The sequence below is a fragment of the Mytilus californianus genome, unplaced genomic scaffold (genome assembly GCF_021869535.1).
Source record: "Mytilus californianus isolate M0D057914Y unplaced genomic scaffold, xbMytCali1.0.p SCAF_5, whole genome shotgun sequence".
Classification (NCBI taxonomy): Eukaryota; Metazoa; Mollusca; class Bivalvia; order Mytilida; family Mytilidae; genus Mytilus; species Mytilus californianus.
In genome coordinates, this window is record NW_026262701.1 from 37,683,866 (window position 1) to 37,708,692 (window position 24,827).

The following is a 24,827-nucleotide window of genomic DNA, read 5'->3' on the forward strand; positions in this document are numbered from 1 at the left end:
AGTCTAACGTTTCTTGATGTTGTGTGACTGAACTGAAGCCCTTATACTTTTGTATAGAGATTGTGCACATCCTTTTACCGGCGGCTGTCGGTACTGCAGATGCTACAGATAACACAGATCAAATTCTGCTTTACACTACTACAAAATCCATTGTATTTCCATGGCTATCGAAACAAAAACAAAACGTTTTGAATAGGAATAGGTGAAGTAAATCCTATTGTATTGTACGACGGATGTCACATGTGAAGCAGGATCTGCTAACCCTCCCGGAACACCTGAGATCAGCCCCGGTTTTGTTTGGTTTTTGTGGGCTTCATTTTGCTCAGTCTTTAGTTTTCTATGTTGCGTTTGTATACTGTTGTTTGTCTTCTGATCTTTTTCTTTTTTTGCCTTGACGTTGTCAGTTTATTTTCGACTTATGAGTTTGAATGTCCCTTTGGTATCTTTCGCCTCTCTTTTGTATCTATCGTAATGATAGCACATAATAGGATATGTTTCGATTTGAAAAAAATATCAAAGTCAATGAAATAAGTGAATTTTGTTTGTCTTATGAATCTCGAAAGTGACAATTGCATAGTTTTCTTTATCGATAAACATTAATTAAGAACGCTCAGAGGAAACATAAAAGAAATACATAGATTAAGCACTATTCCATGGCCAAATCTTAACCTCATAGTCATACCAGGAAATGTCATAGTCTTACAGGGACTCTTTACAGGATAAATAATCCAACATATTTCTTTTTCACCAGGCATTATAGTTTGTTTTCCAGTTTGATTAAAAATAATTCTCCTTGTAACATATCCACAAATTTGTAGCAACTGTAATATTTCTGGATAATAAATGATATATTTCGTAATGTGTGTGTATGTGTGTGAGGGTGAGTTTGTTGTTGTGGTTTTTTGTTTAAATCGTAATACGGAAAATAACACTTATTCAACAAACAACAATGCTTAGTTTAATATATAATAAATGTTACATAGCTATCCAGTTTGGTGGGAAATATGTTTTTGAATCAAACAATCTTGCGAGTCCTGATCCGTTTCTTGGAAAATTTTTATAATAGATGGTTTGACCGCCACTTAACCATGCTGACCACCAACCATAAGTTCCAGTTGTAATTATTGAATGATTGCACTGTGAAAGTATTGCCATGTCAACCTCTGGAGAATGTCTTTGAGTTATAAATGCTGTGTTTGTTTTATTGAAATTAGCTTTACACCAAGCTATGTCATCTGAGGCAAAAATGAAAAAGGCACTGGAATACTTTTCCTGGAACCATGACATTGCATTTTTAACGTAACTTATGTCTGCGATTGTATACCCTAAATTGACATTAGCTCGATTATTCATCATATCTCCTCGACGAACGTGAACAGCTATATATGTTAATTTGTATTTGTCTGTTATATTTCTAGCTTTCACAATGTCATTAAACTTTTGTACCGCTTGAGTCTGTATAGAGTCTTGAAAACGAAATTCTTTTCTTAAATCATTACTATAATCAATAAAATATTTCCAACTTTGAAGGTATACTGAAAGTGTCCAATTATAGTTCTTGTCCAAGACGAAAGCCTTTTCGTCAAATGCACATGCTTTCGCCTCGTGGAAGCGTTTTATATTTGCCAATGGTTTTACTGAAGTGATAGATATCTTAAAAACTCTCCTTAGGTGAAATTTATCGTCAACAACAGGTATCATCTGATTATGTTTAGCTATACCATACAATGATGCATATTCAAAAATTTCGTTTCCTAGACGACCTTTAAAATTCATAGTTACATAATTATTGATCGGTTTTGTACTTTGTAATTCTAACGGCTTTACAGAAATCGTATAATTGTTTATTCCTGTTAACTGTGCTTCGTTTGAAGAATGTTTTATCGTGACTAAGTAGTTTTTTGCAAATTTGTGGATTAAATCCTGTTGTGTGTAGACGTAAAACAAAATAGAACAGCATCCAAAGGTCAAACTCAATATTACAAATCTTCCGAAATCGTTATTACCTGAAATTAAAAAAAGGAAGATAAAAATATGTTTGACCTTAAATGGTCATTTAATATATAAATATAAAGATGTGGTGTGATTTGCCAATGAGAAAACCCAAACCGCAAAGTAAACTATAAAAGGTCCCGAAATGACAAATGTAAAACAATTCAAACGAGAAAACTGACGGCCTGATTTGTACAAAACAATAAACAAAAAACAAATATGATATACAGCAACAAACCATGTAGGTATTTAACTCCTCTATTATATGGCAAAACATTCTCGTCAAAACTATGTTTCGAAAAATTCACACACTGAGATTTAAAAAAAACACATTGAGATTTAAAACCTTTAAAACACAAACTGAGAATTAAAATTTACACACTGAGCTTTCAAAAAGACATACTGAGATTAACAAAAATGAAAAACACACACTGAGAATTGAAATTTACACACTGAGAAATGAAAATTACAAACTGAGAATTGAAATTACACACTGAGATATCAAAAGTACACATTTAGATTTATATGCACATTACTAATGAATATTCATGAAATGAATAATTCAACAGCTAGATTGCGACTCTTTTCTCAAAAAATCTTACGATCAAAATTAATCTTAAGTTATAATGAAATGTGAATGAACATTGCATGTATATTTTTGTTTAGACGCCATCTAATCAAGTGAAACCATCGAGATGACCTCCGAAGACTGCCGACGGTCATATATCCCAATATAAACGTAAATATAAATATATAGAAACCACGTGCAATTGGATTTTTCTCGGTCTGTTTGATTTCATTTTGTAGGTTAAACAGAATGCTTATCATCGTTTTTACCTGTATAAGAATGATATTTTGTGGATCCAATCAGTCAACATGCGTAACCCATCTCCAGCTAAGGGGTTAAATTGAAGGTCACATGAATACGGATTTAATGAGGTCGAATTACTCAATTACCAGTGGATAATTCATCAGCAATGGTTAGACAAAATTGAACAAAATTGGCTGCTGAAAAGTAATTTCTTTGTTCGAGTCACGTTTTTTGGAGAATATGACAGTGTCATTGTTTTCACTGCCAGCCAATGAGAAGTTCTCAAGAATAACCTATGAACACAGAGATATGTCTCGCCTTTTTGTTATTTCGATCATGCAATGTTGAAATTAAAATAGCAATACTTTTAACATGCAAGCAATGCATAGATTCAAAGTGAATGAACCATGACTGAAGGTAAACGGCTGAACAATCTCCATGGAAATGAGATGTGCCAATACTAATACAACTGCATACCAAATACCATTGACTTATCATAAGTCATATGAAAGAAAAAAGAAAAAAGAAACCAAATGACCCCAATCCGGAACATTTTTGGTCGGTTCTGGAAGAGGTTAACTTAATTCGGACAATTTTTGTTTACAAGGGCTTCAAAACGACCAGTGTAAAACAATTAAAACGAGAATAATAATGGCCTGATTTATATACAAAATAATAAACGAAAAACAAATATGAAATACAGCAACAACAAAACAACTACCACTGAATTACAGCTATAGGTTTATTGGCTTGGAACGGGTTCATAAAGTTAATACTACCTACTGCGATGTAATCATTTCACTTTTTTAACAACTATCGTACATTAAATGAAAATAAGAAGATGTGATATAACTGTCAATGAGACAACTATCCACCCAACACCAAATGTCGTTAATGTTGCAACTAATAACTGTACGGCCATCAACGTGGAGTCTTAGCCTACGACGCATAGCAAGTCATATAGGGCCATACAATGACCAGTAGAAAACATTTCAAAAGAGAAAGACAACGGCATGATTTATAATCAACAAAGAAATTAATAGGAACACAGCAAAAACAAAAAAAAAAAAAAAAAACAATTGCATGAACTTATTGCTATACCATCGCACTTTAGCATGTTATAAAATCGCACTTTAGCATGTCATATAATCGCACTTTCAAACCTTGTCACATCATCGCGCTTTAAAAATCAAACAACCATCGCACTTTAGCGTCTGGCACCATCGCACTTTAGCGTAGACCATCGCATTTTAGCGTGACCATCGCACTTTAGAGTCCTACATATATATTCAATATTATAATAATATAATATTGTACTGTTCTGTTGGATTAACTGAGGATATGACATAAACAATGTCGACAAGCTATTCACTACGACTTGTAAAATTTAAAACAAAATATGTAAGTGTCCTAATTTTCTGTCCCTATCTAGACAGTTTAGTAATAAATACATGCACTGACATGACCTTTATGTGAGCTTTGGTGCGAATGCTATATTCGATTGAATTTGGATAGTGTCTTTTCCATAAATTTAGGTCTAATTTGGCGGAACTTGAAAGGGTTAAAGTTATACATTATAAATAAAAAAGAATATATTTGAAATAGATTTTTATATTTTGAAAGCACACTTATGAACACTTAATTGTGGTGTGTCTTCTAGTTTTCTACTTTTTAAGGTTAAATAAATGTGATTACAATGTGATTCAAGTTGCTTTATAGGTTCAAAAATTCAATAATAGCAAATCAAAATTTTAGTCATTCTTTTTGCTATACCAAAAACATGCTCACGTGTATGTACTGTACTTCCAAGAAAAATGAAGAAGCCGCTTCTTGATTTTTCTTGGAAGTACAGTGAAGGGGTATAGAAAATTCAGTAATGTTGTCTGCCTTTCACATACACAAAAGCATAGGATAGATGCCATTTTGATAGAAACAAAAATCCTAATATTTAGGAAATTTAACAAAAAAGAACAGTGCTATAATGTCCCCCGCCTGTCAAAGTTCAAAGGGCAATTATTCTGCCAAAAAATCAAAGGTCCTGAACTTATATATACCAGATATTATAAAAAACATGTATAATAAAAATCTGTAAAAAAAGTAGAGCTGAGTGCTTACAATGGGCATCGGACAGACGTACAGACAGATCCCTAGCATTTTTATGTCCCCGGCTCCATGGTAACAGGGGACAATAAATTGAATAGATTCTAAAACATCTTAGGCACATATAAATATTCAATACAATATTCTTGGGGTATTTCAGTCAACTTTTGAAAAGAAGGTCTACGCTGTGCACATAGTCCGAAAAATAGATAAGCGATATAGGTTCTGTAAACTGTTTACTGTTGATCAATAAATACATATTTTTTTTTACGAAATGATATGTCTATATTATGAAAAATAAATTGTAAGTAGAACTTTTGAAAATAAGCCTCTGTGATTTGTAAAAACTTGTAAATGAAACAATATTTTCATATCCTTAATTGATGAAAATCTGTATTAAAAATGATTGTTAATCAATAAAAATCTTTGGAACAAACAGATGTTTGTCCCCCGCGGCAATGTGATGGAGGGAATTAGAAATGGTCTGCGTCCGTCCGTTTGTCTGTCCATCCATGCGTTTGTCTGTCTCGGGTACTTTGTGGAAGACACTCCTCTGACACCGGCAAGTTGATTTTACTGAAATATTGTAGGATAGTTTTACACATTATATCGATTTGACCATTCCATACTGCGGTTTTGATTCGACAAATTTTACTGGAGTTATTGGATTCAGAGATTTTAGTGCATTTGAAACTACAGGAACACTTTACGGACGCAACTCTTCTTAGACTGGCTGTTGGATTTTGTTGATATTTTGTAGGATGGTCAGACACAATATGTACTTTATCATTCCACATTGCCGTTTTGTTTCAACAAACTTTATTTCGATTGAAAAACAAATATACGTCCCATACAAACCTAGAAATTCCATTTTACAAATTAAGAAATTTATGATTTCATAGTTACGACAGAGAATGAAGCAATTTAATTGAACAAATAAAAAGATATCATTTCACAAATTAAGAAATGTAGAATTTCATGTAACGAACGAAGAAAATACGTTAACAAATAAGAAATTGCATTTACACATTAAGAAGTTACATTTCACAAATTAAGAAATGTAGAAATTCATGTAACGGATGGAAAAAATACATGTTACAAATTAAGAAATTTACATTTTAGAAATAAAGAAATTTACATTTTACAAATAAAGAAATTTACATTTTACAAATTAAGAAATTGCATTTCACAAATTAAGAAACTGCATTTCACAAATTAAGAAATGTATCATTATGGCGGACATTCCCTCCATAGGAATCGCTTTAAAAAATCCTTAGTGAGAACTCTGACTAATTCAATTACTCAGTTTAATCCTTGGCGAGAACCCTGACTAGTTCAATAACTCAGTTTAAACCATTTATTTACATTGATTGAGGATACAAATATAACGATGACATTTCAGATTTACATTAAAATATGTTGCTACCATGCATTTTAAAGATCCTGGATGTTCCTAATCAGATCATGTGCAAAAACACACAACAATATGTGCTTCATAGTGTTTTTGACCGTTTCATATGGTCATACTCAATATACCCCAAAATAAAGTGCAGTTGTGAATTGCAACAAGACTTTGGCAATTGATGCATGAACCCTTACCCTTTTAAATTTTGTGTGTGCAAGATCAGTCAACGAAATGCATTTTCCCCGTTGCTCCCTAATTTCACTTTCAATGTTGACGTTCTGAACATGCTTTACACATGCGTAACCAATCTCCAGCTGAGGGTTAAATAGAATGTCGGATGCATACGCATACGCATTCAGATTACACCCCAGTCACGTCTCAGTCATTACAGCTGAACGGACGTGCTCGGTAAGCTCCTCTTTACCCGTTATCTTCGATGTTGATTTACTAGATGGCTCAACGACGTACTACTTTCGACCAATTCAACGCTGTACAGTCTACTGTAACATTTAGCTTGGTGTAAATACCCGCGTCAGCATACACTCCAAAACCCAATATATTAAAACAACTGACCGCTAATAGGAAAATATTATTTCACCATTCCGCTTTTATAAATTAATGTTTGAATGAAAAGAAAATCGTGTTTTAATTTTTTTGTCAAAATCGTAGCTAAGTAACAGATAAAATGGCATTGTTTATAACAGTTTCCATGGGATCTTCTGTTAGGCGGAACAAATATACGTTGACACAGTTACTTTGAACATAAAAAAGTATGACTCTTAAACCGTGTGAAGAAATTCAAGTAACTTGATTTGACGAGGATTTGTCTATTTTGTAAAAATGTCACTTGTAATCTTATAACTAATAGTTTTTTTCAATGCCTAAACGCTAGACAATCTTTGGGCCACATAATTATATCTCTAACTGCCACTAAACTATCTGTCACAGTGCCTGTTTTTAATCACCTTAACATGCAAAGAAGTAGACATCTCTTTATCTAAATATACATACCTACACTAACAGTTACCATCTTTTAAATCTGAAGTCAAGTACTTTTCAAAATCACCAATTTTTACATGTATGTTTGATTATATAGAAACCGTCGAGTTCCCAATTAGTGATAAAACTCAAAATCTGGTAATTCACAGTCACTAACTGAACAAATATGACAGCCGTGACACTAGTGAGTAATTTTAAATGACATAAACTTAATTAACTAAAAGTATATAATAATCAATAATAATAATAAATTTATTTATTAAAGTGTCACATATTGATTGCCATAAAACATCTACAATATTTATGACATTTACACATAAAACAATCAATATCCAGCCATAAATACTGACTTATGAGACACTATATACAGTCAGGAATCTACTTCGTCAAAATTATCTCCCCATTACGCCAGTCAATTTTTACAATCATAAAAATGGAAGCCATTGTAGGGATGACGCGCTGCCAATTTAGCTCTTGAAAACCGACAAATTTATCCACATAGCACCATTACGATCCTTATATGCCAATTGTATTTTAAAAGACAAATGTATCTACTAGCTATTGAGCGTAATTTTATGTACTTTTCTGCATTCAGTCAACTTAAAACTATTGTCTGATCGGTTGTCAGGTGGAAAACATTTAAAAAAATTCTAATTAAATATTTCGTGGAAGGGCAGACTAAAAATTTTCAGAGGGTGAAGACTAATAACCCTAGAAAACACACACAAAAAACGAAGTTTTTTTGAAGTTATGCATTTTTAAGATCCAGTTGAAAAGTCCGTCGTCATGTACTTTTAGTAAAAATTTGTTATTCGAACACACCTATTCTGTTTTTATGACTCATTAGAAAGGTATTACTAATTCACTAGACCCATATATTTCATTTTTTATTACTGTGAATTTTTAATGTTATTAAATCAACATGTAGCCTAAATATATAAAAATAATAGAATATGAAGCGAGATGATGTATCAAATATTTTTGCTTTATGCGTTTTCAAGACAGAATTAGTCAACTCAAACACGCCTGAACATGAAAAAGTGCACTCGACTTTCTCTTTTCGATGCAAATATTGCCCATTTTGGGAATTTCCCCCCAAAAATCTATCGACGGGGACAGAGACGCAAATTGTGCTTTTGAAAGATCAATCTATTATCCATCTGTGGATTTTTTTTCGACGAAATTTATGCTTATGCACAAAAAAGATCCACTTCGATTTGAACCTGCCACAATCGACTGTTTTATGAAAATTTGTCTTTAATTTAAAACTTTTAAAATATCTCGAAGGTTCATACTAAAATTCAAGTAAATACACTTATATAAGATGCATAAAATCCTAAATTATGCATCATTTTTAAACTTTTAAAACCCATAGAAACAGATGTAAACAGTTCAAATATACTAATTTTGCTTTTTTACCTTCTCTTACAAAGAGTTCCATTTCTTTTGTTTAATTTCAACTGGGTTTCCGCCTGTAAACTGTTCCATAAGCTATCCGTTACCGTAGTAACTATGCATGAATGACCACAAGGGTAAGATTTCCTGGTATTGTAATCGGACAAAAAGTGCCAATGGCTATTTTAGAATAACATCATTCTGTGTCCCAAATTAATGAAATGTTTGTAATTGGTTTTTCAAAATTATTTCTATAGATCATATTATTTAAATTCTTCGTTTAAAACAAAAAATACAAAGACAAGCTTCTATGATCATTTAAATAAAAAATATGGTTCTTAATATCTTGATCAGAGAAAAACGCAATCTTCTTATTGTGTTCATCAAGCATTGATGCGTTTTGAATGAAAATGTTAAAAGAAATTTCAGATATTGTTCTTAGTTTATTTCAATGAGTAACGAATTCTTCTTCTTTTTTTTTCTAGTGATGAGTATGACATATTGGCATAACTACAGAAACAACACGAACAACTGTGCGTGGACTGGAATTTTACTTGTTGGTTTTATGTTTTCTTTTTTAATGCTGCGTTCACTCGTAATTCGAATTCGATTCGCATTAACTAATTCGAATTAGTTTAATTCGCATTCGAAACGTTTTACGTCCAAACATAAATTCTAATTCGAATTGCAATGCGCGTCAAATTCGCTTTACTGTCCGAACTACGTTAAGTTTTAATTCGTATTAACAAAAACGCATTTGTAATGCGAATTGGATAATGCGATTTAGCCAATTTGAATCAATTCGAATTAAAAAAGAAGAGTGTGTGAACGCAATTAGTGAATTCGATTCGCATTCGATTCGAATTCAATTCGAATTAAATGTACGTGTGAACGAGGCATAATATATCCTTAAAAATGTTGTAGCGGTAAGCAGCATGTCTTCTTTTTTACTGTTCTAAATTTGAGGAGAGGCATGTTGTCTAACGTTTAAGATAAGTAAGAAGAAAAATCAAATAAAAGAAACAAACTTTGATCTTTTAAAACTATTTTTTTGGTAAATGTTACATATTTGCATTGTTTATTGTTTATTCGTGTTATTTAGTAGCAATCAGTTTGTTTGGATCTTATACAAATAAATTATCTCACTAGAATATCTTTATTTATATCTTATACAAGTCAGTCCAAAATAGTCAGTCTTAGTATACTATGAAACCACCTCTTCAGACAAATGAACCAACATTTACACGTCTTGTCACGACCTAGTTACACTACCATACAGTTTTATATGCCAGTGATCATGATGCCAGCAGTCACGTTTTAGGAGCCAATGATTATTGAACAAATATATCATGTTAAGGAGGGGTATTTGCGAAAAATACCAGTCTTGAGAATGTTAAATTTCGAGAGCCGTAAGGCGAGGGAAATTCATTCTCAAGACTGGTATTTTTCGCAAATACCCCTCAAGAACATGCTATATCTGTTTAATTACACCGAATGTTAACGTACAAAACGCATTGATGATCGTGACATAAAACGCATTGATGATCGTGACATTACAAGCGTCCAGTCGGATAGAGTATTTTTTGGCAAATACCACGGCAGAGAGGGTAAAAAAGGCATATCCTTTTTGCATATACCCCGGCGCTGTTTAAAAATGAACGATATTCATTTGATAAAAGTAAATTGGTGAAAAATACACTGGCTATCAACCAATCAAAACCCAGGATTCTTACATAAGGTGTAATTATAATAGATACCAAGTGATTCGTGAAGTGAAGATTGACAAACAAACCTGTCTACAATACTATAGTACATGTATAAACGACGTTACGGGTATTTGATCACATTGTATTGAAATTACAAACGTATGTAGTACACACTTGTAAACCTTATCAAGAAATGTCGTCGCGTATTTTACATATTTTGAAAGTACAAATGTGTACCGGGTATAGATTAGTTCGTCTGACGAGATTTGGTAACGTAAAATGTAGCAGACATATTCAGTTCTGTCACAATTGCAGGTTTATAAAATTACCCAGTTTAGGTTATTGAGGGTAAATGATGAGGGTTGCGACTTTATAAAACGACAAAAAAACGTCTTCTGTTGTTCTGTTTAAAGATAAAAAAAAAATAACTGCGCGAGCTTTAATAAAACAAGTTAACGAAGTTGATTGAAAAGGTATTGACTTTTCTATTTATAAACCAGGGATATTTAGTACAATAGTCCCAGTATAAACTAATCAATAAATGCTTCTGATTATTACTTGTCATATAAGTTCAAAGCAGATTAACAGACATAATCAACGGAAGAAATTATAAAATATGAAAAAAAGTATAAGATATGCCTTAGTAAGTACATACCCGCCATTGTGATTGTGTCAGCTATCATCATAAGTTACGGGTAGGTAAATGCAGGTTTAATGTCACGGCCTAGATTTTAAAATGAAATACGCCATGATACAATATTATTGATTTATTCCAATGTTTCTCGTGTTGTTTCCATTCTATTCGTGTTGATTTCAATCTAAACGACCACAGGTAAAAAGTGCAATCAACCATGTAAATAAATAAATTTATTTTTTAAAAATAGTTTAAATCCGGGTAGAATAAGTATTATAACACAGCGTCACACTCGAAGGCTTTACACATTAATTTGTTCAAAGGGGTCATGAAACCAGTGTCAAGTTATACAGAAATTTTCATCTTGGTCATGTAAGCGTCTTAACTGGTAAATTTAGACCGAAATGAGTACCCCCCCCCCCCCACCTATTCGAGAAAAAAAGAAAAGCTTGAATTACAAAAGCATATCTTAATATTATAAGTCTTCATGATCTGCATCCAGTTATTGATAAGTATAAACGGCGTCACAACCGACAAAAAAGATTTAAGACTGTATACAAGCACAGGCTTTACACATTTATACAGTGGTATTGAAAACTAATGTCATGCTATTCAGCGATTCTCATCCTGGTTCTAAAAGGGTCTTCAGTTGCAAATTTAGACTAAAATGAGTGACCCCCCCCCTTCCCCCAATTTTTCGAGAAAGAAGAAAATCTTAAATTATAGAGGTATATAATCTTAAAATCTAATTTATTAGTCTTTATGATCTGCATCCATGCAGTATATATAATAGCTTTCAACACGATTTTGACTATCAGTACTTTTAAAACCGTATTTAATCCAAACAAAAACCATTATATTGTGCGGTACAAAAAAGTTATCGATATAAATGATATATACAAAGAGAATGTCCATAGCCGATGAGACAACTACTCAAACTTAATATTCAGATTCAGCTACACAACATTATAACAAAAAAGTATCTCAACACACAGAGCTTAAATCGAGGGCGATATCCTTACACACTAAGCATATAAGCTACCTACAAAAATATGAGGGGTGACACTGGGTGCTCATTTCCCAAATTGCGTTTTTTTGTAATGTTTTCCCCCACTTCCCCCTTTTTTAAACCCCTGATATCCAGCATCCCTACTTTTTTACCCCCTATATCACACATACCCATTTATTTTACATCCTATATCCCGCATTCCCACTTTTTTACCGCCTATATTCCACATCTCAAAAGCATGTTAAACAGCTCATATATACTGATGGATTTAAACATTCAAATAGTGGCAAAAGTATATTTGCGTATGTAATACTGTAACAGTCAAATATTACACATAAAGGCAACCACCCTTGGGCAGAAAAAACTGACCTTTTGAAAGAAGTGACCTTTAATTGAGGTTCAAAATGAATAAATATTACTACAGAAGAGGACGACCCCTTCTGTGGCCTGTCAATTACGAAATTTTCAAACTGCAGTAGTATCAAAACAGCAAATATAATGAATAAAAGAGATGGACCATTTTGTACATATGTCAAGGGGAAACTTCGTGTAAAGCATTATTATTTAGAGTTTAATTGCATTTAGTAGAAAAAGAGAATTTGTTGAAAATAAAACCAAGATTTTTGTAGAAAATCCACAGGCTTTAATACAGAATTTTGTTATAAAATTTTAAACATAGATTACTCACTTGTTTTTTCTATAATCAGCTAGCGTTTATTGTTTACAAAAAGTTCTAAACAACCTTTAAATTCCAAAACACCTCGTGCTGGGTCAATAAAGTCGAGCGCACCCTAAAAGGTGTACTTGAATTGGTCCATATTTATATTTGTTTTAACCAATATCTGAATTTATAAACTTATTTTAAAGGAATTATTGCTAGCACTGCATGCAATAATCCTGTATCTATCAAGCATCTAATTGTCAAATATGAGAGTACAAGCGGAAAGGCTGTGGATTTTCTATAAAATTTCCTTATGTTTAGCATTGAATCAACACAAGGGTACATAATCCTTAATAGAGGTGGCCTTTAACGCAGGTTTGACTAAGACTGATAAATCTGTCTCACGATAGTAGGTATCAAACCAGGGGACAGCACTCGTCAGTCTAATGTTTGACTGTACCTGAATTCAAAATTAAAAGAAGGATATAGATTAGAAAATTACTTTTCATTTTTTATATGTGAACTTATTTTCGCTTAACTATAGATACAATATGTCCTACCTATAAACGTTGTTATATTTGTTGATTCATTATCCGAATTATGCAGGCAATACAGGGACCTTTACCAAAGGTCAAAAACGTAATAATAAATTCATCATGGAAACCAGAATATCATTATCATTTTGAATATATTTTATAGTATAACACGATACTATAATCAGGTACAGTCCAACTTAGAGCATTGAGTTGTTGCGCAGGACGTTAATACTCCCAACTAACTTAAAATGAGTTAGCAGACATACAAGCAAACATGCTGTTTATAGAACACATAGATTTAGATGCGATCCGTGAAAAATTATTACAGGGAAAAAGTGATGTTTAGAAATTTTAATAATATACAACTTCATCCATTTTTGCGCCTGTCCCAAGTCAGGAGACTCTGGCCTTTGTTAGTCTTGTATGTTTTTTAATTTTAGTTCATTTATATGTTTTGGAGTTTAGTGTGACGTCCATTTTCACTGAACTAGCACACAATTTTATTTAGGGGCCAGCTGAGGACCACCTCCGGGTGCGGGATTTTCTCGCTGCATTGAAGACCCATTGGTGGCCTTCGGCTGTTGTCTGCTCTTTGGTCGGGTTGTTGTCTCTTTGACACATTCCCCATTTCCATTCTCAATTTTATCACTTCAAAATGCGAAAGCCAGTCTAATCATACTCGACAACTTCAAAAAGAAGCAATTATTGCTATTTTATGAAGTTTGGCCTGAGGACTTTGATCTGATTAATCTATCTATACTACTAAAATAACGAGGTCCAATTTGTTAGCCGGCATGACGTAAAAACGACGAATCAAAGAATTCAACTTTATATATAACTAATATGGGACAATGGTGTTGCTTTGAAACTAGTAACACCATTCCAGGCCCAGGAGAACCAGGAATTCTTCCAGTGGTTGTTTTATATCTATGTTACACTATAGTACACTATTAAACACGTCTGTTTTCGTCCACACCAATACCACTTAGTCTATTAATTTTGGTTAATAAGTTAAAAAATTAAATTTAGTTTATAGTAAGTTTATTGTAGTAAGACAACCAGGACACTCCAGTTTCAAACAGAAAGATTTTGAAAGCAGAGAAAACTGAGCATCTTAAGCATGACTTTATCAGACGACAATCCGAAAACTAAATATCCATGCTTAAAATAAGGCATAGGTACTTTAATTTGGTCATGGACCCGGGTGTGTTTTAGTATTATATAAGTTTGGACAATAATAGTATATATTTTATAAAGAACACCCAGCTATTAATTTTGAATGAACGAAAAAGTGATTTTGTAAATTGTTGCTTAGGAGTTTTCCCCTGTATTTCGAACTGTAATCATGTGTTTATAAATCTCTATATATTGAAAATAGTCTTGCGTTTAAAGCAACCAAAGTGTCAAATATCAACAAAACATACTTTAATGTAACCCACACGAACCTACGGGGTTATATAAACTTATTATGAATGGTTATCAATTAAACACAGTGATAAGATCTTTGAAAATTGTTTTTATCGGTCAAAACGTTGATTTTGTTGTCCATTGTTAACATACACATAACAAAATATAATTTAGTGTGCTTTTTGTCAATCTGACAAGTCTATTGATAAAGCAAATTTATAGTTTGTTCTTGTGTTGTTCTGTTACATCACTGTCCCAGATTAGGGGAGTGTTATACGTCCGCAAATATGTTTGACCCAACCACATTCTGCATGCGTCTGTCACCGGAGCCGCTGTAGTTCAGCGGTTTTCTTTTGCTGCTGTATATCATACTACTGCTATTTGTTTTTCGTATGTTGATTTGTACGTAAATCAAGCAAGATTTAGCCGATTACCATTAATGTAGTCAGCTTTAAATATTTTTCTCTTGTATATAAAAATACAAGGAAAAAAAATATGTATAAAATGGATCATATCTATATTAGAATGAATGTCTCACAAAAACAGTCATATTTTAGAATATTCACCAAAATAACAAGACTTAGCCCAACCCCTTTCTTCTATAGGATATCAAACACATGTTGCGCCACCAAAACATTCTCCCTTGAATATAGTACGTGGAGAATCAACCTCAGTCAAACACAACGAAGTTTTTTGGTTGAATATTTATATCTACCGGGTATATAAAAAAAAAACCAATACCACAATGCTAATTTTAAAAATAGACAATATTTCACGAATTCATCATTTTATATAGTTACATGTATAATCAAATATCATTAACGGCACGTGAATGCGTAACTATACCAGGAACATTTTTGTTCAAGAATCCGAGGCCTTGTGCTAAGAAAGTGTCACGCTCTCTGCACGTTAAGAACCATTGCAACAGACCTTTGAGGGGTAATTAGGTGGTCTGTTGCAAGGCAAAATTTCTGTTCCTATCTAATATAGTTACCCTCATTTTGCAGTGACAGTTCCAATTTTTTACCGACCTTCATCCCAGACGGCTTCAAATACAAGACCCACCTAAAGTATTTATCTTAATTTGTTCTCGTCCTAAACATAAATGAAATATTTGCCACTGGATGTTAAGCAACCAACCAACAATCAATCAATCATTAATCAATGATAACATGACCTATAATTATAAAAGTAGTTATGAATAGTAAATGTTATATTAATATGAATGTGTACCAATATAGACAACTAACATTCAGTCTCTCATAAATCATTTTTGTATGTTATATACTTGTTTATAAACACATTATAGTATGTAGCCGAAAGATCTAATGAATCTTTTTAATTGAAGACAAATTGTCACAAAACAACTGATTTATGGAAGGTCTAAAATACTTTGGATCTTGAAGATGCATACCAATAAATACCGTTGAAAAATCACCCTAAAAATACTTTGAAAATTTGACTCGTAATAAAATGCAAGAAAAATGATGAAAAAAGTAAACTTTATTTATATAAAAACCTTACACAAAATTTTATTTTTTAAGACTATTTAAGAATTAAAACCAAACTTTACATATAGAAAATTAATACTAAAACTAAAAATCAGAGACCATAATTAAAATATAGAAAACGGAAGACATTCTAATATTCCTAGAGAGCAGAGATTCAGCCTTAAATGTAACATATTAGAAGATGTAAAACATTTTTTATTAGATTGTGAATTAAATAGGGAGCTGAGAAACATTTTTTTTGATAATTTGAAAATAAAATTTATATATGGCAATACAAGTTTGAATTTGAATTATAAGTCTATATGTTTTTAAATTTAAATTCAGTTTCCAAGAGTTGTATTATATCACGACTGGTTTCAATGATATTAATTTCTCCCTGTAGCATGCTCCCCTCGAGTGCGGGAGGTTGTGGATACGAACCCCGGTTGGGTAAAATTGAAGACTTCGAAATACGTCTTTGCTGCCTCTCCGCTAGGCACGCTGGATTTAGGAGTAAGAGCATAGACTGGTCGACTCGGAGTCAGAATAATGTGTCTGCGTAGTCTGACATGTCTTCCTGTGGACTGTTTCCTTGTGAAAAGGCACGTTAAGAATCATGCTTAGTGTGTCGATTCAGTACAAAGCAGGGTTTATACTCTGAGCATATCACATCATGATGATGCCCGAAAAGTGTAAACTATCATATCAAGGTATAAGTGTATATACATAATACACGTTCACCAGTGCTAATCCATTTCAGGAACATGATCTCACTATTTAAACGCTCACATTCGGAAATGGTTACTATCATGCAGACAATTTAAGAATGACAATGATGCATTTGGATGGTCAAACTAGATGCATTTCTTTATGCTTTCAGTTGCTGACCTTGGGAAATATTACTTTTGTATTTTGCCAGGAAGAAAGCCCATTTTGCTAAACACCAAAACAGTTTTAGGTTTTCGAGTCATGATATGCTAGGTCTATACTCTGGGGAGGGGGCATTTTCTATATGATATGTGGTAGGGATCGCTGTAGTAGGTAACTGCATGTGTTTGTGTATGTGTGTGTGTGGGGGGGGGGGGTCTAAAAGTGGAAATAAAAAAAAACAAACTTTTCTATAGTCAAATAGTCTAGAAGTAATTCAGTTTTGCCCCTTGCTTCAACGTCCTTGAAGTCTAGCAGGCACTTAATTCAGTTTCTAAATTCAAGCAAACCAAACGATATTTCCCATAGACTTTAAATTTTCAATATCGCAAGTAGTCAATATAGATGTCTATGCATGTCAATCTTTGATGTTAGGTTACCGACCCGCCGTCTTTGAACTAATTATCTCCTTATTCATATCTTAAATATTAGTATTTAGTATAATAGAATGTTTGGCTCCTTCCTCCTCCACTAACTGACATGTAACCAAACCCCCTTTTAATAGTTCCTTGATCTACTACTGATTAAACTAAGCTTCTGTAATTTACCTCTTCCGTTTGAACAACTTGAAAAGACATATAAAACAATTGCTACTCTATAGATGGTAGAAATTACATGAATTTAATATGTTATGCATTGGTGGGGTCATTGCATAAATAAAAAACAGTGAGTAAATTAGAAATATTCAAAACTAACCAATTAAAGAACAAAGGTCTACGCTATGAAGTTTTTAGGAAAAGGGCGACATACGTATACTGTTTACACAAACAAGAGTCACATGAGTATAGAATTATAATCCCATAAACTTCTCCAGTCTTGTAATGGAAAGGGTGTCTGCATTCATTAAATATATTATCCAGTCTTCAGACAGTGCAAAACACATTTTTATCTTTTTATTATCCCTTTTGACCCTCCATGCCCAAAGAACCTAGACAATTGATTACATTTACATGTTAAATACTAGTATGTTAACGTCTTAAATGTAGCTGAAATGTTTGATATTTGACTTGAAAAAGCAACTGCTAGTCGTCTATATGGAGGTAGGTTTTTTTTTTTTTTTTTATTTATTTCCCAGCCATCAGATCTTGGGTATATCTGAGTAAACAGCATGTCAGTACTTTTATTATTTGTAATCAAGGCGTCGATTGCCTCAATTTTGACGACAGACTTGAATTCAAAATAGTCTGTAAAGGTTATCCAAAGTTAACTAGCCGTTATACGTCAACACTGTTTAATCAAATGATGAAATTAAATTATGCACATGAATTTATTCGAAAGACCATTTAAATTACTTTTCATCATAAACATCTTATTTATGAACTCCCAAGGATGATTGGTCACGTTGGTCTTCTTCCGACCGGCAGTAAAACCCTTGCCAAAGCGAGGAGACCGTGTGTCTGTGCGGGATGTACGCAGCCTCGTCCGGTCAGAATGGGGACGTTAAATCCGATGCCTCTTGGAAAGAGAGTGACACACATTAAGAACCCTTGCAACAACTCTTTGTGGGATCCGTAGGTGGCCTATGGATAGGCAAAATTTCTTACCCTAACCAATGTAGCAGTGGCAGTCCAAATTTCCACAACATTCATCCGAGACGGCCTTTATTACAGTACCTACCTATTGTATTAATTGTTTATTTGTTCTTGAACATGCATAAAATGTTGGTTAACATCGTTACAGATTAATAAGCGATACGTACTAGATGTTTCTTTCTTTTGGTTAAATTGTGTTGTTTTGTTGTAATGTTGTTTCGTTGACGTCTTTTTAAATGCAAAGCATGATCAAAACAATCCTGTGACAAATGTAAGAAAAGGGGTATTAAATTAACATAGAGCAATAATAGAAGGGTCATTGCATGTAGATTTTATATTGCACGAGCTTGCAAGAATATATTCTACAAGGGACCATATTCACCAATATTCATGCAATAACCCTTTTATTGTATAGTAAAGTACTCACGGATGACGTGGATAATTTGAAGTTGAAAAATATGCTATATTTGCACTAGTGCAATATCATAGAATAGTGTACGCGAATTTTCTGTAACGCTTTGTTGGAAATATTACGCTGCTATACAAGAAAACAATTTACGTTTACATAATCATGTATTAAAAAGGATAGATTATAAACGATGTATGCTCTCTGGTTGCATTCAAATCAATCACATATTAAGCACTCATTTACATGTTTACAGCTTCAATGCTGCATCAAGTATAACACCAAAAAGTGGCTCAAAGTTAGATTCTACATTGCAATCCAGTGCGGTAGATTATAGGTAGTAGAATTAAATACGTTGTCTAGTTTTGATCCTTTTCTAGGAAAATCTTTAAAATATATGGTTGTGCCGCCAATGAGCCATGCAGTCCACCAACCATAACTTCCGGTGGTAACTATAGTATGATTACAATGAGACAATATCGCCATGTCAACTTCCGGTGAATTTTTCTTGTTAATGAATGCTATATTTGATTCGTTAAAATGGTTTTTGCACCATGATATATCGTCTGACGAAAATATGAAAAAAGCATTTGAAAATTGTGATCGGAATTTTGTCATTGCATTATTTATGTAGCTTTTATTTGCTGATGTATATCCATAATTAACAAAGTGTTGATTTTGAACAAAATCACCACGACGAACATGAACAGCGATAAAAGTATATGTGTTCACATTTGTAATGTTCCTTGACTTTATCATTTCTTGAAATTGTTTATTAGCTTCTGTTTGCACATTTTCTTGAAACTGGAATTCTCTTCTTATATCAATACTATTTTCACCAAAGTATATCCAACTTTGAAAGTAGCCTTTGAGTGTCCAGTTATATTTTGTATCAAGATTAAACACATTTTCCTCAAACATGTTTCCTTTTTTCTCCACGTAACGTTTTAAATTCACTAACGGTTTAACTGAAATAGCAGATATTTTGAAATGTTTCTTTAAATGACATCCCTCATCAACAATAGGTGTCATGTTATGATGTTTGGCGATACCATAAAGTGATGCATATTCAAACAGTAAGTTTCCGAGTCGCCCTAAAAATTCTACTGTAACATACTTCTTGGGTGGCCTTGGAATTGCATTTCCCTTGTTTGGTTCAGCAGAAAAAAAATTAGTTGTAATATTTGTTGATAAACTGTAGATAACATTTTGCTCGTTGCAGTTGTTTAAAATAACTACACAAAGTCCAAGCGTCAATATCAACATCAGAATATGCTTCGACCAACTTGCAGCTGAAAAAAAATGCATAATCACTTTCTCTGTTTCAGTTTTTTTTTTAAGCAGTCAGCTGTCATAAATGCCTGGGTGTAATACAATAAAATTATAAACTGTTTAAGGAGACAGGGTCTACTATTTGGAAGAAGGTCTGGATTCTATGACCAGTCTCAAGCGAATTCAAAATTAACGGATTAATACTGCATAAGCAATGTTCTAAAACTCTATTAAATTGTTTCAAAAAGGTTTGTCATGCCTAAATGATAACGACGCATAAGCTGTTTAATTCATACAATATTCTATTAAATAATCTAAATTATGCAATATACGATCATATACTGTAAAAGAAACAAGCAATATGGCTTTGTAACAGTGTCCTTAAAATAACGCCATACACATATAACTTTAAAGCATGATCTGTCAAATTGTGAAACTTTGTTTAATAATGTAAATAAGGGAAACCGAAACTTTTATATCACGGCGTTCTTTCATTGTTATTATGTACCAATTAAAAAAAGCGGAGGTCCCAAAGAAGACCCCTCTTGTTACCCCTTAATTTACTGGTATATCCGCAGGATTTGAACCTTTATTACCATTATTTTGGTTCTTCCTGATAGTTAATTTTCGAGCACTTCACTAAAGTACCAGATAGATATAATATCTGTTCTTTGTAATTAGAAAAGAAGAAACGTTTGTCACAGTTAACTAGAAGTGCAAAAAAGGACAGCCTGAATTATGTAAAAGGAACACGATATTTGAAAAAAAAACATCTATAGATTTAATAAAGATATATAAGAAGATGTGGTATTATTGCCAATAAGATAACTATTTAGAATAGAACAAATGACCGATGTAGCCTTCAACAACGAACGAAACCAATACCGTTTGGTAAACTATAAAAGGCCCCGACATGACAAAATGAAAAACAATTTAAACGAAATAACCAACAGCCTGATTTATGAACAAAACAATAAAGGAAAAACAAATATGATATACAGTAACCGAAGTCAACCACTGAATAACAGGCTCCTGACTTGGGACAGGCACACATAGATTGTGGCGGTGTTAACCTGGGACAGTGGTGTAGCAGCACAATATAAGAACAAACTGTAAAATTCAGTTGAAAAAGCTCGACTCATCAAAATATTGAATTAACTCTGAAATATGTGACTGTTCGCATGACTTATGGAGAATATAATATCACAACAGTTATACATGTGCAAATCAGTAAAACTATCTAGTATAAGTGTGCCCACAAATAGCAAACAATCAAACAATTATACTTTTAAAATTAGTTTTCCTGTAAATCAAAAAAGAATGAAAAAACTGCACCTTACAGGTCATTATATTTTAATGGTGTTATATTTACAGCTTTTTATCATGTTTTAGTGCATGTATTATATATAATGATATATTGTTAAACATTTTCGATTTGTAGATTTGTTATGTTTTAAATATGTAGTTTATATACCTTTATACGAAAGAGTCAAAATTGAAAATATGTGTAATGATTGATTGGTGTTTTAACGCCACTTTCAACACATTTGTGCTATTTCGTGGCGGTCAGTTTTTATTGGTGGAGGAAGGCGGAGTGCTCGGAGAGAACCACCGACTTTCGGAAGGAAATAATCCAAATTGATGTTCTCTATGTAAAAAGAGATAATAGTAGTAGTTATAGTATAATTTTGGGAAACATGACTTTTATGTCTCTTGGTTTACTGATGGTTTAATTCACGTATGCACCACGTCTTTTTGTTCCTAATCATATCAAATTCAAAATTCACACCAAGTGTGCAAATTTTTTTTTAAAAAGATACACGCTTGTGTAACACAAACTTTCTATCTATAAAAGAAGATACGGGGTTCATGTCGTCATTCAACAACTAAATGACACAAATAACCAAAAGATTTTTAGACTGGTCCACTTTATTAAGAAGCCTTTAACCCAAAAATATTTAGCCAGGCTGACAGCTTAAATTTTCACTGCATGTGAATTGAATCGATCTTAATATTCCGAGTTGTCTTAAAAATGAGCACGTTTTCAGGTCGACTGTTACTTATTCTTTGTTCGGCGTGTCAGTCTGGTACACCCATCTTCATTTTCATAATACACAAATTTGTCTCGTCCTGAACACAGTCGAAAGAATGGTTACCTGTGGCAGTGAACGTAATACAAATAATGTGGACCATTCAACAGATATCATGAAACATATAGCAGTCTTTTTAAAATGAAACAAAAACAACATAATTGGCTTATATTGACAAAAAAGTTGTATAATATAAGGTTTACCTTTGAGCTTCATGGAAAGTCTTTTCACACCTGTAATTCAAAATAAAAGTTAAATTAAAATCCGTTTAATTCACAACAGTATTGCATCATTTCATACAGGAGATAACAGTTTTAGTATCCACACTTGATTGAATCGGGGTAGGGTGGATTATATATCGTACGGATCTGAACATGAGTGCACGATAGCTCTGAATTAAAAGGATTTTAAATGAAAAGTTGGGATATTTATGTCACTGTGAATAGAAGGGCTGTATTATAAAGAGTTCCCATAGTATCAACATCCACTTTTAAATCAAAAGCAACAGGATAAATGGAAATGAATTGAGCGGCATACACTCCATGCACCGGTGCAGTTTAATGTTGCAACATAATGCAAAACTAATAATGGGAAGACTGACAAGTTTAATTGTCAACCGACCATAACTATCGATTTCTTTTTATAAATCAAGACACGAAGGAGACATAACTGTATATATGGTTATACATTATTTGAAGCTCAATTTAAAAGAAGCGATCAACACAGCCACTAATCTTTAAATCATGAATATTTCAAGTTTGAAATCCGAGTGAAGTTTCCACACAATAAAAGTACTATTATTAGTAAATACAATAATATTTATTGCTGTTATTAGTAACTCACATCGCTGCAAAAGAATATTATCGTTTTTTCATGCTTCTGTGATAGCGATAATTTTGTAAATTGTGCATTTTCATTTGGAACTATTTAAAGAAGAGTAGTTTTCTTAAGTCTGATATTGTTGGACTTTCACTGACAAACTGCTCGGTCATAAAACGTCGTTATATTGTTATACTTATTATTATTTTATCGAAATCATTTGATTTGCAATATTTGTCCGTCAAAGTAATTTTATTAATATGTAACGATTTTTTATATAGCTAATTGTGTTATAAGTAATAATTAAGTGTCAGTATATTTTCACAAAGATGGAAATTTGTTTCAATATAATACTTTTGATAAATAATAGATAAAATCACAGCGTTACATAGTTCTTAAGTTTTCTTACGTAAAGAATAATTAATCCTTTAGTCATTTCAATCAGCGCTATGCAGCCTTAAACTCAAGCGACAAATGTTTGTTATATTCTTTTGTTAATCCTTTCAGTGCTAATTGTATGTTTTTTTTTCATAGTCATTCGATAATCTCGTTCTATTATGAAATTCTAACCTAGCAAAATTCTTGATTTAAATATGATTTCTGAGGTTCTTACTTCAGTGAGAGGCAGACATTCGAACTGACAACATCCGCCTAATTTGTAAAACTACATGTATTCCATCCTGAAATCATTAAATTGTTAACTACTGCATAGAACTTGTGTCTAATTCTTCCAGTGGAGTTAAAGCTAGTATTCTCAGGCAAGTAACCAGATCATAGTCATTGTCTATCGTTGGCATCGCCAACACCTGCAATCGGTCGTGGGATGCAGCTCGTTATCATCGTCAATCCAGTAGCCAGTCACCCGGTTACATTTAACTAAGAGGTCAAGTTTCAACGGAATAAATGCTAATAAGAAAACATCGAGGTAGTGTGACAATTTCGATCCATAACAATATTTATATAAACTTAATTTCACACAACTCTTTAATCAAGTTTAATTTTTTAAATTATAGATACAGCTTATATTTTTCAGTTTCAAATAATATAGCTCATCGATAAATTATAAAATGCACAGGTAAGAAAACTATATGAACTAAGTTATAAATACATGCCAGTCATTGTCTTTCCTTCAGTTTGGTAATGTATAAACGAAAATTGTTAGACTGTTTCTTAACCTGTACACCATTCTGTAGATATGGTAAGCGGACGATGATAATCTCTACATCTATATATTTCTGTTACAACATGTCTCCAATCAACTTGGACATGAAGAAGAAACTTCATTCCTTCAGCATTGTAATCTGTAACGTTTTCTGCGAATTGTATCCAGGCTGAAATAAAAACTACTGTGCATATTACTGCACCAAATCGTTTATGAGATGGGCGAAATATTCGGTATTTACAAGCGAGACATTTAATCTTTCTAAAAAACAATAAAGTTTTGAAGAGTTTTATATTCATAAATATGGATGAACCAATTGGGAATGGTTAAAAGTGCAAACATTTTGGCTACTAAAGTCAGCACATTGTATTCACTAAAATTCAAGACCAGATTTAATCTTATATAGTAAATTATTGGTGCACAGAGACTGCAATGACAGTCTAGTGAAATAGGACAGCAGTAGATACTTACACT

The 24,827-nt window shown here is 32.7% G+C and overlaps 2 protein-coding genes across 3 annotated transcripts; both read right to left on the reverse strand.

Moving 5' to 3' along the window:
- Positions 1-932: 932 nt before the first annotated feature.
- LOC127701846 (galactoside 2-alpha-L-fucosyltransferase SEC1-like) lies at positions 933-11,273 on the reverse strand. Of its 2 annotated transcripts, none has more exons than XM_052205821.1 (2): positions 11,064-11,273; positions 933-2,006 (listed from the first exon to the last, which is right to left on the reverse strand). In XM_052205821.1, the coding sequence occupies exons 1-2, from the start codon at positions 11,092-11,094 to the stop codon at positions 976-978; spliced, it is 1,062 nt and encodes a 353-aa protein (XP_052061781.1). In that variant the 5' UTR covers positions 11,095-11,273; the 3' UTR covers positions 933-975. The 2 variants fall into 2 exon arrangements, with proteins under 2 accessions (XP_052061781.1, XP_052061783.1); XM_052205823.1 differs by lacking the exon at positions 11,064-11,273 and adding an exon at positions 10,738-10,804.
- A 6,844-nt stretch (positions 11,274-18,117) lies between these two features.
- On the reverse strand, positions 18,118-22,918 carry LOC127701850 (galactoside 2-alpha-L-fucosyltransferase Sec1-like). Its single transcript, XM_052205828.1, has 2 exons — positions 22,576-22,918; positions 18,118-20,302 (listed from the first exon to the last, which is right to left on the reverse strand). Exons 1-2 carry the CDS (start codon positions 22,586-22,588, stop codon positions 19,317-19,319), a joined length of 999 nt encoding a protein of 332 aa, XP_052061788.1. The 5' UTR covers positions 22,589-22,918; the 3' UTR covers positions 18,118-19,316.
- Positions 22,919-24,827: the final 1,909 nt, after the last annotated feature.

Excerpts from the sequence above, each read along its gene's own strand:
- LOC127701846 (XM_052205821.1), bottom strand. The coding sequence starts at position 11,094 with ATGATGATAGCTGACACAATCACAATGGCGG. Across the intron at positions 2,007-11,063 it reads TGACACAATCACAATGGCGG|GTAATAACGATTTCGGAAGA; the intron begins GTATGTACTTAC and ends TTTTAATTTCAG.